The sequence below is a fragment of the Rousettus aegyptiacus genome, unplaced genomic scaffold (assembly GCF_014176215.1).
Source record: "Rousettus aegyptiacus isolate mRouAeg1 unplaced genomic scaffold, mRouAeg1.p scaffold_m13_p_2, whole genome shotgun sequence".
NCBI classification, from domain to species: Eukaryota; Metazoa; Chordata; class Mammalia; order Chiroptera; family Pteropodidae; genus Rousettus; species Rousettus aegyptiacus.
In genome coordinates, this window is record NW_023416295.1 from 75,120,508 (window position 1) to 75,133,544 (window position 13,037).

Genomic DNA, 13,037 nt, shown 5'->3' on the forward strand with positions numbered 1-13,037 from the left:
TTGCCCAAATAATCTATTCCCATCAGCAGATTGCAACCTGTACTTCTAACTGATTTGCCTTAAGGTTCTTATTTCACTTAAAATGAAAACGCCCTATGCACTGGTAAGAGAGTAAATTTGTACAACTTATTGAAAAGCAGTTTGGCAATTTAATTACATGAAAATGTAAAATGTTTATTCCCTTTTACTTAGAACCAGCCCTTCTAGAAAATCCTCCAGTAATACACACATACAAAGATGTTTATTGCACTGTTGTTTTGAAGAGGGAGCAAGGTGGGGAAAAGGTGGGAAAAAAACTAACCTAACACAAATATTCTTTAGTAGGGGATTGGTTAAGAAATTTAATCACTTACTCTCCTCTTCCATTAATCAAAGATTCTCTGGGGCCTTGACTCACTCTGTCCTCCAGGGTGCTTCTGAAAGGTATGAGTCAGTTCCTCAACGGTGACAATGGGGAAACCTGAGAGGCACAGAGGGCAGGAGATATCAGCAGGTGGCTAAGAGCCCTCATGGAACTAGAATGAGAGACAGATAAACCTGGGAGGACCTGAAGGGGTACATAAGAGCGTCTGATATAGTGGTTATATTTTTTTAAAAGAATGCTTATCTTTTACAGGTACATAATGGAATACTTACAAAAGAAATTACATGATGTTAGAAGCTTGTTCCCAAATAAGCAGCTGATGTCAGAAGATGGTGGGTTTATAAATCCAGCAGGATTAGACTAGGTGATGGACACATGATGGTGCATGACCTGTTATCTCTACTTTTTTACATATGTGAAATTTTCGTTAATAAAGTTTTTAAGAAAATGTACTGTTTTGTTTCTTAGATTTTAAGTTTTCCCAAGTTCTCAGTTTTAATTAGTCAATAAAAATGTTTGACATCAAGCCAAAACAACCTAAAAAGAAAACTAACTAAATCAAGGCAGAAAACTATATGTGCCAATTGGGTGATGTAATGTTTTCAGAGTTCAGAGAAAGGATGGAGAACCATAAGCTAGGTCAGAAAGCCTCATAGAGGAGGTGCAACAGTAAGTAGACAGGTCTAATAATAATGGACACGTATCTTATGTTGGTAAAGGGACTCTGACTCTCTGGATGTGGGAGTGCCAGCCAAAAATCAGCCCTTTGAGTCCTCATAGGACCGTCCTCAGGCAAATGCATTTCTGCAACATTGGCATTTGCTCTTGGGCCTCCTTAAAAACTCTAAAGACATGCCTTGGGCTGTAGTTTCTCCCAGGCACATATCATACCATTCTTGGTCTCTCCTCCTAGATGGCAGTGATGTTTATGATGCCCTTCATAACATCCATCTACCACTAGTCTCCAACTGCCTATCCTAACTACAACCGAGCTGCAGAACATATTCGCTTCAGCAGATGTTTATATGCAATTTGCAACGTGATGGACTAACTAACTTTTACTGGTATAGAGTACACAGTGGTTCTATTTGGCTGAGAGCACTCCTAAGAACACTCAAAACAAGGTTACACACACACACACACACACACACACACACACGGTATATCATAACGTATTTATGTTACATAAGTATTTTTTATGTAAAATATTTCAGAGACAAATAGAGTTATAACGAATCAGTCCTTAACAAGGTTAAATAGAATATAAGTATGATACCCAATATGTGCCAAGCATTTAACACATATTATATATCACTTTACACATATTATCTCATTTAATCCTTACGACAGCCCTATTAGCAGGTACTATTATTACCTCATAGATTAAAAACCCATTACACATATTATTTCATTTAATCTTTATGATAAAAACTCATTGCACAGAAAGGTTAAGTAACTTACCCAAGATTACTTAAGCAGTGGAGCCAGGATGAAAATCCAGCATTCATGTGCTTAACTGTTTAAGCTATACCACTTACTTAGCACACAAAATATCCTTCCAGATATGATGGGATTCTGATGCAAAGTTCTAATTGAATACGTCTTTATTGCACACATCTGTGTAGAGCAAAAGACTTCCCCATATTTGCCTTCTGAGGAGAAATGAGATTAGCTAAGGCCAAGCTTCTCAGACCAAGAAGGGCTGTATGCGATGAAGCTGCTAGTCCATCTGGTGCTCCAGTGGAACCCAGAACAAAGTTCCCCTTAGTCCAGTGTAAATGGCTGGGCTGGTAGAAACAGATAGGATTTCAGCAGCCCCTGACCTTGCCTACCATGGGGGGTGACCCCCCTGCCACATAAGTGGAAGAGTGAGCAGCAGGAGGCCTCCCTGGAATGAGACACTCACACATTCCATCACAAAAGGTGGGCCCCATGTAGCCTTCCCTCTTCTCCATTGCCAGAAGGAGGGAGTGGAGTGAGTAACTGCTGACTTGGCTGGCTGTCCTTCTCCCTGTACCTTTGCTCCAACAGCCAATTGTTTCAAAAGCACCAAAGCTTGTGTCAAGGGCCTGTCAACCTACACAGAGCAGACCAAGTCCTTCACAATCTACTCTCTCTGCAACTCAACTTGGTAAAGAGTGGCTGCCAATCACTCTGCTTCCTCACCTCCATTCACTCCCCTGCAATCTAACTTCTGCATTCTCTACATCCCTGAAACTCCTTCCACCATGTTGGGTTTCTATCTCACTCCCCAACCCCGGGCCCAGACCGCACTTTACAGCATTCACCACTGACAATTAGTTCTAGAATCCTGACTTTTCAGATTCTCTTCCTATTTCTCTGGCTGTAATTTCCCATCTCTCCATGGCATTTTCCTCCTCGGCCTACCCTTCAATGCTGGTATTTCCCAGGTTTTCATGCTTGGACCTGTCTCCTTCTCTTTCTTGAGATGCTCTATCTCAAGGGTGATCGCATCTACTCCCAAGGCTTCCCCGCCATCTCTTCTGAGGATTCTTCAATTTGGTTCTGATGCCTAAATCTCTCCTAGACTTGAGAAGAAAAAAAGAAATCATTAATTTCAACACACTTTTACTTATACAACTTTTTACATAAAGTGATTTTATTTTATAATGTTCTTGAAATATGTTTTGGTCAAAACCTTGGAGGTGAAGATTTAGGTCATTCGCTGTCTAGAAAATGTCTACCATATAACCCACTTAGCAAAGCTGTCCTCATTGCAAATTAGTTAATCAAATATACTATTTTTTTAGAAAAAAATCCAACTTCAATTGATAGACATATTAATACTTGTTTCAAGAAAGTCTAAAAACCACTAGGAGACAAAATATGGAACACATTTTGTAAAATTGTTCATTAAAAACAATCAAGTCAATGTTAAAATTTATAGATATAATAAACTTATTCTTATAATAGCTATAAAAAAACAAGTAAATTTAGGTTCTCATTTCTTTATAATAATATAAGGTATAGTTAAGATGATAAGTCATGAACTGAGAAGATTGATAAAAGTTTCAAATATTTTTTCAGGTGTGTGTGTGTAGTTCCAGTATTCAGCTTTTGGGAAAAATTAAATAAGTATTATATAAAAATAGGTTAAAACTACCGCCATTTCCACTGCCCTCAGCACTACTTTTGATAGACATCATGATCAAACATTTCATATTTTTAAATAACTAAAGAGGAAGGCAAATGACTAAATAGGCATTAGTCGTGTATTGTTAAAAATAACTGATCATAGCTAGCACATAATTTCTTATTTTGTTAATAAGAGGTAGGATATAGTAAATATTTTGCAAGATCAGGATTGACTGTATTTGCAAGAAAATATGTCTCTTATGATTTGATAGCTTACTGAATATTGCACAACACCTAAAATAAATCATGCAAAAATGTAATCTGTTGGTTTTATTCAAAGTAAGTTTGCAGTACTGGTAATCCATGAAAACATTAGTTAGATTTAAAAGAGTCAGCATTATCGACCTGCATACTGCTACAGCTGTTTGAAAGAAGGTTCCCTCCCAGATAAAGATGTTTCAAGAAAAAGGACCATTACGTTTTAGTGAATCATTCTGAAATAGCTACATATGAAATGATATCTAAGATTTGCTTCAAAATCATAAGGGAGTGGTGAGAATTGTACTTTACCTCTGTGCTCTGCCTCCTCAACCCCACAACCACAGTCTAATCATTAGAAAAACATTAGAAAAAACCCCATGGAGGGATATTTTGCAGAATACCTGAGCAGTACACCTCAAAACTATCATCAAAAACAAGGGAAGTCTGAGAAATTGCACAGATCAAGAGACTAAGGAGACATGACCTCTCACTGTGGTGTTCGGGATGGGATCCTGGAAGAGAAGACAGAGAAAAACTAGTGAAATCCAAATAAGTATGGAGTTTAGTTAATAGTACTGTACCAAAGTAGGTTCTGACAAATGTACTATAGTTAACAACGGGGAAAATAGGCACAATATACATGAGAACTCTGTACTGTCTTTTTGCAACTTTTAGTAAATCTAAGATTGAGTTTCCTAAAATACATACAAGTGCTGATGTCCAGTGGGCAGGCAGCTTCTTGAGCTGGTGAGGGGCTGAGGGTTACAGAGCCCCAAAGGTTCTCATCTCCTTCAAATGAGGTAATACATACAATCTTAGATACATTACAAAAAATGCAAGTGGTCCAGACTTCTCTTAATCTCCTGGAGGCCCAGGAAAGAGTACTGGTTGGTGATACATATTTATAAGTCATTGACAAATAAAATTATATATACATATATAGGCAACCAGATGTTAATTGAAGCCAGGGGACTTAAGGGAGTCGCCCAAAAGAGCTCATTTATGGGAAAGGAGAGCTCTGGTACCAGAACGTTTAAGGGACTCCCTACAAAGGAGGATAAATAGTAATAAAGTGCCAAAGAAATAGAAAAAGCCAAGTGAAAAGAAGTCGGAGAAAGATGGCCGAAGAGGGGATAAATAAACTATAAGGTCGCAAGCCAAAAGTGCGTTTAAGAGAGGAACTAATCAATAATGTTAAATATTTCGCTGATTTTCCCGGGTCAGCACGATCAGAATAACTATGCCAATCCCCGGTCCCTGGTACTGTTTATACATCAATGTTGGCTCTTTTAGTTTTACCCGCTGATTTACAGTTCATTTCCTCCAATTAGACGACTCAAATAGGAGACCTGAATCTTACTGTTTTCAATTCCGTAGAGCTTTACGCCTACTGCTCAATACCAGTGTAATGGTTTGAAGAACATTTGAAAAAACAGCCAAAGATCCGACCTTTGAACTTCCTCCGGAAGCCGAATTTCCCCGGACCCGACAACACTGCGCAGGCGCACAGACAGGACGCAGTCTTTCTCCAGGTTTCTGCGTCTGGCGCGAAATCCCCGCTCTGTGGGCGGGGCTGAGAGAGAAGCTGCGCCCTTTGAGCAGATTTGGCGCGAAAATCCCGCGCTCTGCCACGTTTGGGACGAGGGGGCGGGGTGGCAGCTGCGGCAGCGGCGCGCGCAAAGTCGCAGCTTCCGGCGAGAAGCTCCTCTTGCATTGGCGTGTGGCGGCCCCTCAGCCCTGAGCAGTGATGGACCTCGCGGCGGCAGCGGAGCCGGGCGCCGGCAGCCAGCACCAGGAAGTCCGCGACGAGGTGGCGGAGAAGTGCCAGAAGCTCTTCCTAGACTTCTTGGAGGAGTAAGTTAGTGGTCTGTCCTTCCCCGCGGATCTTCCCCAAGCGGCCCACCCCGCCCCCAGCAGTCCCGCTTCCGGGGCCCCAGGATCCCAGTGCCCGGGTGAGGGGCGCGTGGGGCCTGCGTGGTTTCGGGAACCCAGGGGTTGCGCGCCAGGGAGAGAGGCCCCAGTTGGGGCTGAGCCAGGCCGCCGCGAGTAGCCTGGGGCGAGCTGGCTCGATTTCTAGGGGGTGAAATCCATGGCGAGTCCTTCCTCCCCTCTACACACACACTTTTCTTTTTCAGTTGTCTTCTGAGCTCCTGGCCTCATAACCTCCCTCCCTGGCTTTCCACCACTGCCACCAGTTAACTGTTCGTAGATGGTGTAGGTACTCACTTCTTTACCTAAGAGTAGGGACTCTGCTGCCTTCAGTAAAAAATGTAAACACTTTGCAATGTCCTATAACATTCTTTTTTTAATTGTGGTAAAATATAACAAAACTTTACCGTTTTAACCTTTGTTTTTAGGCAAAGAGTTCAGTGGCATTACATATATTCACCTTGCTACACCATCGTCATCACCATCTACAGGACTCTTCCTCTTCGCAAACTGAAGCTCTACCCATTAAACAATAACTCCTTTCCCTTGACTCCACTCTACATCTGGCAACCACCATTCTACTTCCTATGAATTTGACTGTACCTCATATGTTTGGAGTAATATAGTATTTGTCCTTTTGTGAACAGCTTATTTGACTTAGCATAATGTCTTCAAAGTTCATGTTGTAGCATGTGCCAGAATTTACTTTTAAGGCTGAATAATGTTCTGTTGTATGTATATACCACATTTCTGTGTCCATCTGTCCATGGACATTTGGGTTGTTTCCACACTTTTACTGTTGTGAATCATTCTATCTTACAGAATTCCAATACACTTAAAAACTATAATTTCATTTATATTTCCCCACTTTTGGTGGTGTTATTCTCTGCCTGACAGATACTCATCTTTCAAAGCCCAGCAGCTAAAGGCTCACCTCTTTTGTGAAACTCTATAAACCTTTCAGGCAACACCAGTCTTTTCTTCCCTTATGCTCCCAAGTTGCCATTATCCATTATGTCTAGTAATAGAACTTCCTGTATCTTAACCTGTCTGCCACTTCACCCTCAGTGTAAATCCTGTCCTCAACCCCACCTAGTCACCACAGCACATTATAAAGGTCCTCAATTAATATTCAACAAATAATAAATATAATTGCCTTCATTGCCTTGCAGCTTACTATGTAGTTAGAAGCTGAGGATAATTATGAACAAAATAATCCCTGGCCTTTGTGGGGAAAATAAAAATGTTAACTCCCTCTCAGAATATCAATTTTGATTTGCTATTGCCTAGGAAAATAGTTCAAATTCTTCACAACTACTCTTTTCAGTTTCATCTTCCACAGCCAGCCTGTCATCATTCACACTCCTCCCATACCTTTTCTCACTGCCACATACGTAGACATCTGTAACCAGTCTATCTATGGCTTGTTTTCCCTTCATATTTTAAGTATTTCGAGACAGAATTCCAGTTCCACCTTTTATATGCATGAAGCCTTTCTAATAATAGATAGAATTAATTTATATTCCCTCATCACATTTCTTGTACTTCATCCTTTTTTTTCTTTATTTTATTGTGGAAAGAACACTTACATAAGATCTGTCCCCTTAACAAATTTTTAACAGCATAATATGTTGTTGCGTATAGGTACAACTCTGCAGTAGAACTAGAGCTTATTCATCTTGCTTAATTGAAACTTTATACCTATTGATTACTGCCTCTACATTTTCCTTCCTTTAGCCCCTAACAACCACCATTCCACTTTTTGATTGTATGATTTTGACTATTAGGTATCTCATGTAAGTATAATAATGTAGTATTTGTCTGTGATTGGCTTATTTCACTTAGCATAATGTCAGGGTTCATTCATGTTGACACATATTGCAGAATTTCCTTTTTAAGGCTGAATAATATTCCATTGTATGTGTATACCACATTTTCTTTAATCCATTTTCTTTGTCCATTTGTGATGGACATTTAGGTTGTCTTGTACCTCTTTAGTAAGAGTGTCTCCTATGAGAGTATCAATCCTAGGGCAGGAATAACATTCATTTCCAGCTTCAGTTACCTCTGGCATAGTGCTTTGCAGATAGGTGTTATTTGGTAAATATTTAACAGAACATGCTATATTTGAAGGAGGAACTGATTTTGCCTTGAAACTAATCTGCATATTATGTTAAAAGGACAAAGAGCAAATATGTTTTTGTATGATACCCTTTTTGGGAAAAGACACCAGTTGTGTGTATGTGTGTGCGTGCGTGCATGTGTATATTTCCATTGTACTAAAGTCTTGTGAAGTACCTCATTGCTGTGTATTTTTATTCTGGTGCTTAAACCAACAACTGACCTATCAGTTTTCCCTAAAGAAATTGAGTCTTTAGATTTTAACCTGAATTTCTTGATTTAACATTTCCCAATTTTAGTTATACATAATAGTAATAAAAGAATAGTTAGCATTTGTTCATTAGAAAATATTAAATCAAGAAACTCAGATTAAAATCTGAAGATCCAGTTTTTCTATGGTCTGGTCTCTGCATAAAACATGTTTTAGGCATTCTCTCATTTAACCTTCACAGTTATCTCACGAGATAAAGTGATGTCCTGATCTGTTTTTGTTTCATTTTGTTTTAATTTTTTTTTAAGGGAGAGGGGCAGGTTTAGGAGGGATAAATAGCATATCCCAGGTTACACAACTGCCAAAAATAGGCCTGTTTTACCCTAAAACTGATGACTTTTAACCAATACACTGAATTATCAGGCATTTAGTTTCTTCTTTTAACTGTATAATTCTTCAGTTTAATCTGATTTGCATGTATCTGCAGATTCCAGAACAGTGACGGAGAAATTAAGTACTTGCAGTTAGCAGAAGAGCTAATTCGCCCTGAGAGAAACACATTGGTTGTGAGTTTTGTGGACCTGGAGCAATTTAACCAGCAACTTTCCACCACCATTCAAGAGGAGTTCTATAGGTATGATATATTAATCTTTATTTTAAATAAGCATGGAGCCTGGGAAGCCAGCTCTTTTTGGACTGGTAGTGTTCATTTTTTAGGCAGAAATGCAGCTGTCACAGAGGTCCTTTGATACAGCCAGTGGTCATTTTAAAATTGCTCTGAACTAATTTAGGCCTTTCTGGAGCTGAATATTTTTCATATGCAAATGTTGAAGATCTTTGCTTTCAATAGAGTTTCCCTGTTTTAAGAGAGTCATTTACTTTGTGTCAGACATTCATTGTAGTTGCTATCATTTGATTCCCTGCTTCCACCCACCCCCATAGGTTTTTTGAGAAAGAGTTTGTGTGGATCCTATTTTTGATCAGGGATGTCTTAACAGCAGTGACGTTGTTGTTCTTAAAGTTAATTTTTTTTCTGATTATAAAAGTAATGTGTATATCATAGAAGATTTAGAAAATAGAGAAAAGTAATGAGAATAAAATCGTCTGTACATCTGTAATCCAGCCAGTCATAGATAACCATCATTAGCAGATCTATTGGAATAAAGCACCAAAAGCCTTCCAAGTCTGCAAGTGCAGTTTCCTAAGGATCTCCTGACACATTTAATGTATTTCTGTGTACATGTAATTATTTGGATCATACTGTAGATAGAACGTCCTGCCCTTTCCACTTAATGGTGTAACCTGTTTTCCTATGTTATATAAAATCTCTTGAAAACATTTTAATAGCTTTTTGACATTTTTTTGGCAGAAATTAGTCATTTAATAATTTAGGCTTTCATTTTGTTTTTAATTGCTACACAAAGCAAGAAATATCTTTTTACAGATATCTTTGTATTTGTATTAAATAAATGTGACTATCTGATGAATAAAATCAAGTGAAAAAAAACATAGTGAACATTTGTGAAAGAAATCAAGACCCAGGAGTAAGGAAACACAGTCCTATTACTTTACCTGTTAGACTAGGAGACGGAAGACTTGTCTCCATGTTTCTAGTCACCTGACCATCAAGAATGGTTGGAGAAATAAACAGCAGAGTTCATTATGAAACTATGCAGCAGGAAAAGTTGTACTGGCAGGGGGTGTAGAAAAGTTGTACTGGCAGGGGGTGTAGAAAATCAGGGCTGGCGGTAGAAACAGCTATGCCCATACCTCATGCATAGGCCATGCAGCAATTCTCTTCTTGAAAGTAGCTAATTTGCAGAGGATTTTAGATCCCACTGCTTAAACCAAGCTGCAGCAGCTATTGGGAACTTAATACCAAGAGAACACGCATACTTCAGTCTAACCAGTCAAATAGGACATTTCTGCCAACTTGCTCACATCCATACACACATTCCTCCCCTGATCTCATTCATTTCTTATCAGTCAAGAATTAAACCTAGAAAAATGTATTCAGTCTTGACACCAAATGGGAGGTTGCCTTGCTAGATTGTAAACGCCCCAGATTGTTGAGGTAGAGTCATCTTGAACAGGAGTGGCCTGCCATATGGGTGCTAAATGATTATTTTTAAAGATAATAGGTATTCAGGTACAGCATTTTATCTTTGGTGTTTCTCTTATCTTAGATTTATTTGTGGTGGGATAGGAGACGATTGAAGAGGCTCCTAAACCTGGACAAGATGAAAGAAGTATCCTGCATCATTAGATACTAAGGCTCAGCTGTAACCAGCTGAAACTACTTACTCTCAGCTGCTGGCAAGCATGAAGGGGGGAAGGAGGCTTTGGTAATAAGCCTCTTGAGGATGCCAGTTGATCTTTTGTTTGCTTTTCAGAGTTTATCCTTACCTATGTCGGGCCTTAAAAACCTTCGTCAAAGACCGTAAAGAGATCCCTCTTGCCAAGGATTTTTATGTTGCGTTCCAAGACCTACCCACCAGACACAAGTAAGAAACCCTTCTTTGAAAGAAAAGTAAATCACCAAATAGTATAGGCATCACTTAATTGTCAGAAAACTCAGGAGATTGTAGTCTTAGATCTGTAAAGTTATACCCAGCTATCCAAAAAGTTTAATTTTAGAGAAATATGTTTTTCTAGGGAGATGGATTGGGAAATAAGTTAAATGATGCAATTTCTGAGTATTGTAATATTTTAGGATACATTATCTTAGGGAAAATTTAGGGAAAAATTAGTCAAGTGAGAAAATATGAAAACTGAGAACAGTCACAGAAATTCATGAATTGTTGGAAATTTTTGTCAGAGCTTAAATGGTATATAACTTATAAACAGTTTTCCCCTTTAGTGGTTATTTAAAGAATTAATTTACTGGAAGAAATTGAAGTGGTATTTTGAAAACTTAAACTAGTGAAATTATTTAAGTTATCAAGTTATCTAATATAAAATGGGTTTGTGAAGTAAAGCAAGCATTTCTGAACTTCTGAGTCTAAAATTTTTTTCCCCGTAACTTTACTATGAAAGTAATATGTGCTTATTTTGAAATTGTAGATAAGCAAAAAAATATATTGTCATATAAAACAAAAATGGGATCATCCTGTTTAATAATTCTAATTTTATTTCGTTGGTGTTCTTTATTCACCAATGGGACATTTGTCTTTAAACAGAATTCGAGAACTCACATCATCCAGAATTGGTTTGCTCACTCGCATCAGTGGGCAAGTGGTACGGACTCACCCAGTTCACCCAGAGCTTGTGAGCGGAACTTTCCTATGCTTGGACTGTCAGACAGTGATCAAAGATGTAGAACAGCAGTTCAAATACACACAGCCAAACATCTGCCGAAATCCAGTTTGTGCCAACAGAAGGAGATTCTTGCTGGATACAAATAAATCAAGATTTGTTGATTTTCAAAAGGTATATATTAACTTCTATTTAGATCGGATTCAGCCTATACTAATAATTCACTTCTAGGCACCTGCAATAAAGAAGCTTATTATTATAAGCTTATTTAGGCAATGTTAAACTTAGTTTAACTAGAGTTAAGAAAACTTTGGAGTAGAGACTTGGTGTAAGACTGAATTGGTAGTTAGGAGGGAGGAGGGCATGAATAAAAGAACAAGTGCAAATGGACATATTTTGTCAATAGCAATGAGGAATATCATAATTGAATTAGAGGAGCCAGTTAGAGGAGATCACCTGAGAAACGATTTGGTATGAGGCATGGAGATACTTGGAGCCTAAACTCTCAGGTTGAGAAGTTTGGACCTATCTCGATAAGCAAGGGAACTATATTTTCAGGGGATGTGAATTTTTCTTTTTTTAAAGGAAGATTAATTGAACAGTGATTTGTATTATTTAATAAGAGACTAATTCTTAAGCAGTTGTAGTCAGTCACTTGGGTAAAAATTGGATGATAGCAATAAGAATGGGAGTTGGAGGGTGGGTTCAGATCTCTGTAGGACTTAGTAACTCTAGAATAAGGGGAAAGAAAAGTCGCAGTAGCTCAGTCACTAAAGCAGGGAGGAATGAGTACCAGACTAAAATAAATAATATTTAATTCAGTTTTTAGTCCTTTTCTTAAATTAATTTGATACTTAATTTATAAGAAATATATACTCTACCAATAGCTTTGGGTAGGAGATGCTTTATAGTTGAACAAGAACATGATATAACAACCCCATACAAACTGAATAGATTGGGCCTTGGTTTGAAAAAAAAATCTATAATAAAGGATGTTTATGACAATTGGGAAAATTTGAAGATGGACTAGATAATAGAACATTTTATGGAGTTAAATATTTCATTCTCTTGGTGTGATAATGATATTATGGTTATATAGGAGATTGTCTATTCTTAGAAGATGAATGCTAAAATATTTAGGGATGAAGAATCTTGATTTTTACAATTTCTTTCAAATGACAGTAAAAAAATGTGTGCGTTTATGTGTAAGTCACATTAACAGTTGCATTGAGGTAGAGGATATAAAGCATGTGAAAGTTTTCATAAAATTTCCATGAAAATTTAGAGAAAGATGGAACACAGAACAGATATTTAACCACATAGTTTAACAAAGAGAAAAATAAATATTTTTAATGAGAGTAAAAGTGAAGATTTTAAATCAATATAATTGTACCAAATTGAAGGGAATTTTAGCATAGAGAATTTTTAAGATAAATGACACATGTCCAAAGTCTGCAAATGGTGAGATAATTTAGATAGAGTATGTCAATATTTGTGGTATTTAATTTAGATTTTATGCATTTGAAAGTTCTCTTATTCTTGGCCATTTATCTTTGTTATAGGTTCGTATTCAAGAGACTCAAGCTGAGCTTCCTCGAGGAAGTATCCCTCGAAGTTTAGAAGTGATCTTGAGGGCTGAAGCTGTGGAGTCAGCTCAAGCTGGTGACAAGTGTGACTTTACAGGGACACTGATTGTTGTGCCTGATGTCTCTAAGCTTAGCACACCAGGTTGGTATCTGTAGCTCAAATTTAACAAATTCTGTTATCTGAACTACAGAGCATCTAGCTTCTCAGGTCTTC

The 13,037-nt window shown here is 38.0% G+C and overlaps 1 protein-coding gene and 2 long non-coding RNA genes across 4 annotated transcripts in view; 2 read left to right on the forward strand and 1 right to left on the reverse strand.

The window, feature by feature from the left end:
- Window positions 1–222: 222 nt before the first annotated feature.
- Window positions 223–5,245, reverse strand: LOC118613679. 2 transcript variants are annotated; one of them, XR_004955676.1, is made up of 2 exons: window positions 4,123–5,245; window positions 223–2,908 (listed from the first exon to the last, which is right to left on the reverse strand). It is a non-coding gene; the product is annotated as an uncharacterized LOC118613679 (long non-coding RNA). The 2 variants fall into 2 exon arrangements; XR_004955675.1 differs by having other exon boundaries at window positions 223–2,913.
- Window positions 5,246–5,351: 106 nt separating this feature from the next.
- Window positions 5,352–13,037, forward strand: part of MCM6 (minichromosome maintenance complex component 6) — a 33,519-nt gene continuing 25,833 nt past the window's right edge. The window contains exons 1-5 of the mRNA XM_016145422.2: window positions 5,352–5,575; window positions 8,470–8,616; window positions 10,376–10,486; window positions 11,162–11,411; window positions 12,800–12,965. Of these exons, the coding sequence (XP_016000908.2) occupies window positions 5,469–5,575; window positions 8,470–8,616; window positions 10,376–10,486; window positions 11,162–11,411; window positions 12,800–12,965 (781 nt within the window). The 5' untranslated portion in view covers window positions 5,352–5,468. The remainder of the gene's footprint in view (window positions 5,576–8,469; window positions 8,617–10,375; window positions 10,487–11,161; window positions 11,412–12,799; window positions 12,966–13,037) is intronic.
- On the forward strand, window positions 5,582–7,507 carry LOC118613680. The gene is made up of 2 exons (XR_004955677.1): window positions 5,582–5,935; window positions 6,079–7,507. It is a non-coding gene; the product is annotated as an uncharacterized LOC118613680 (long non-coding RNA).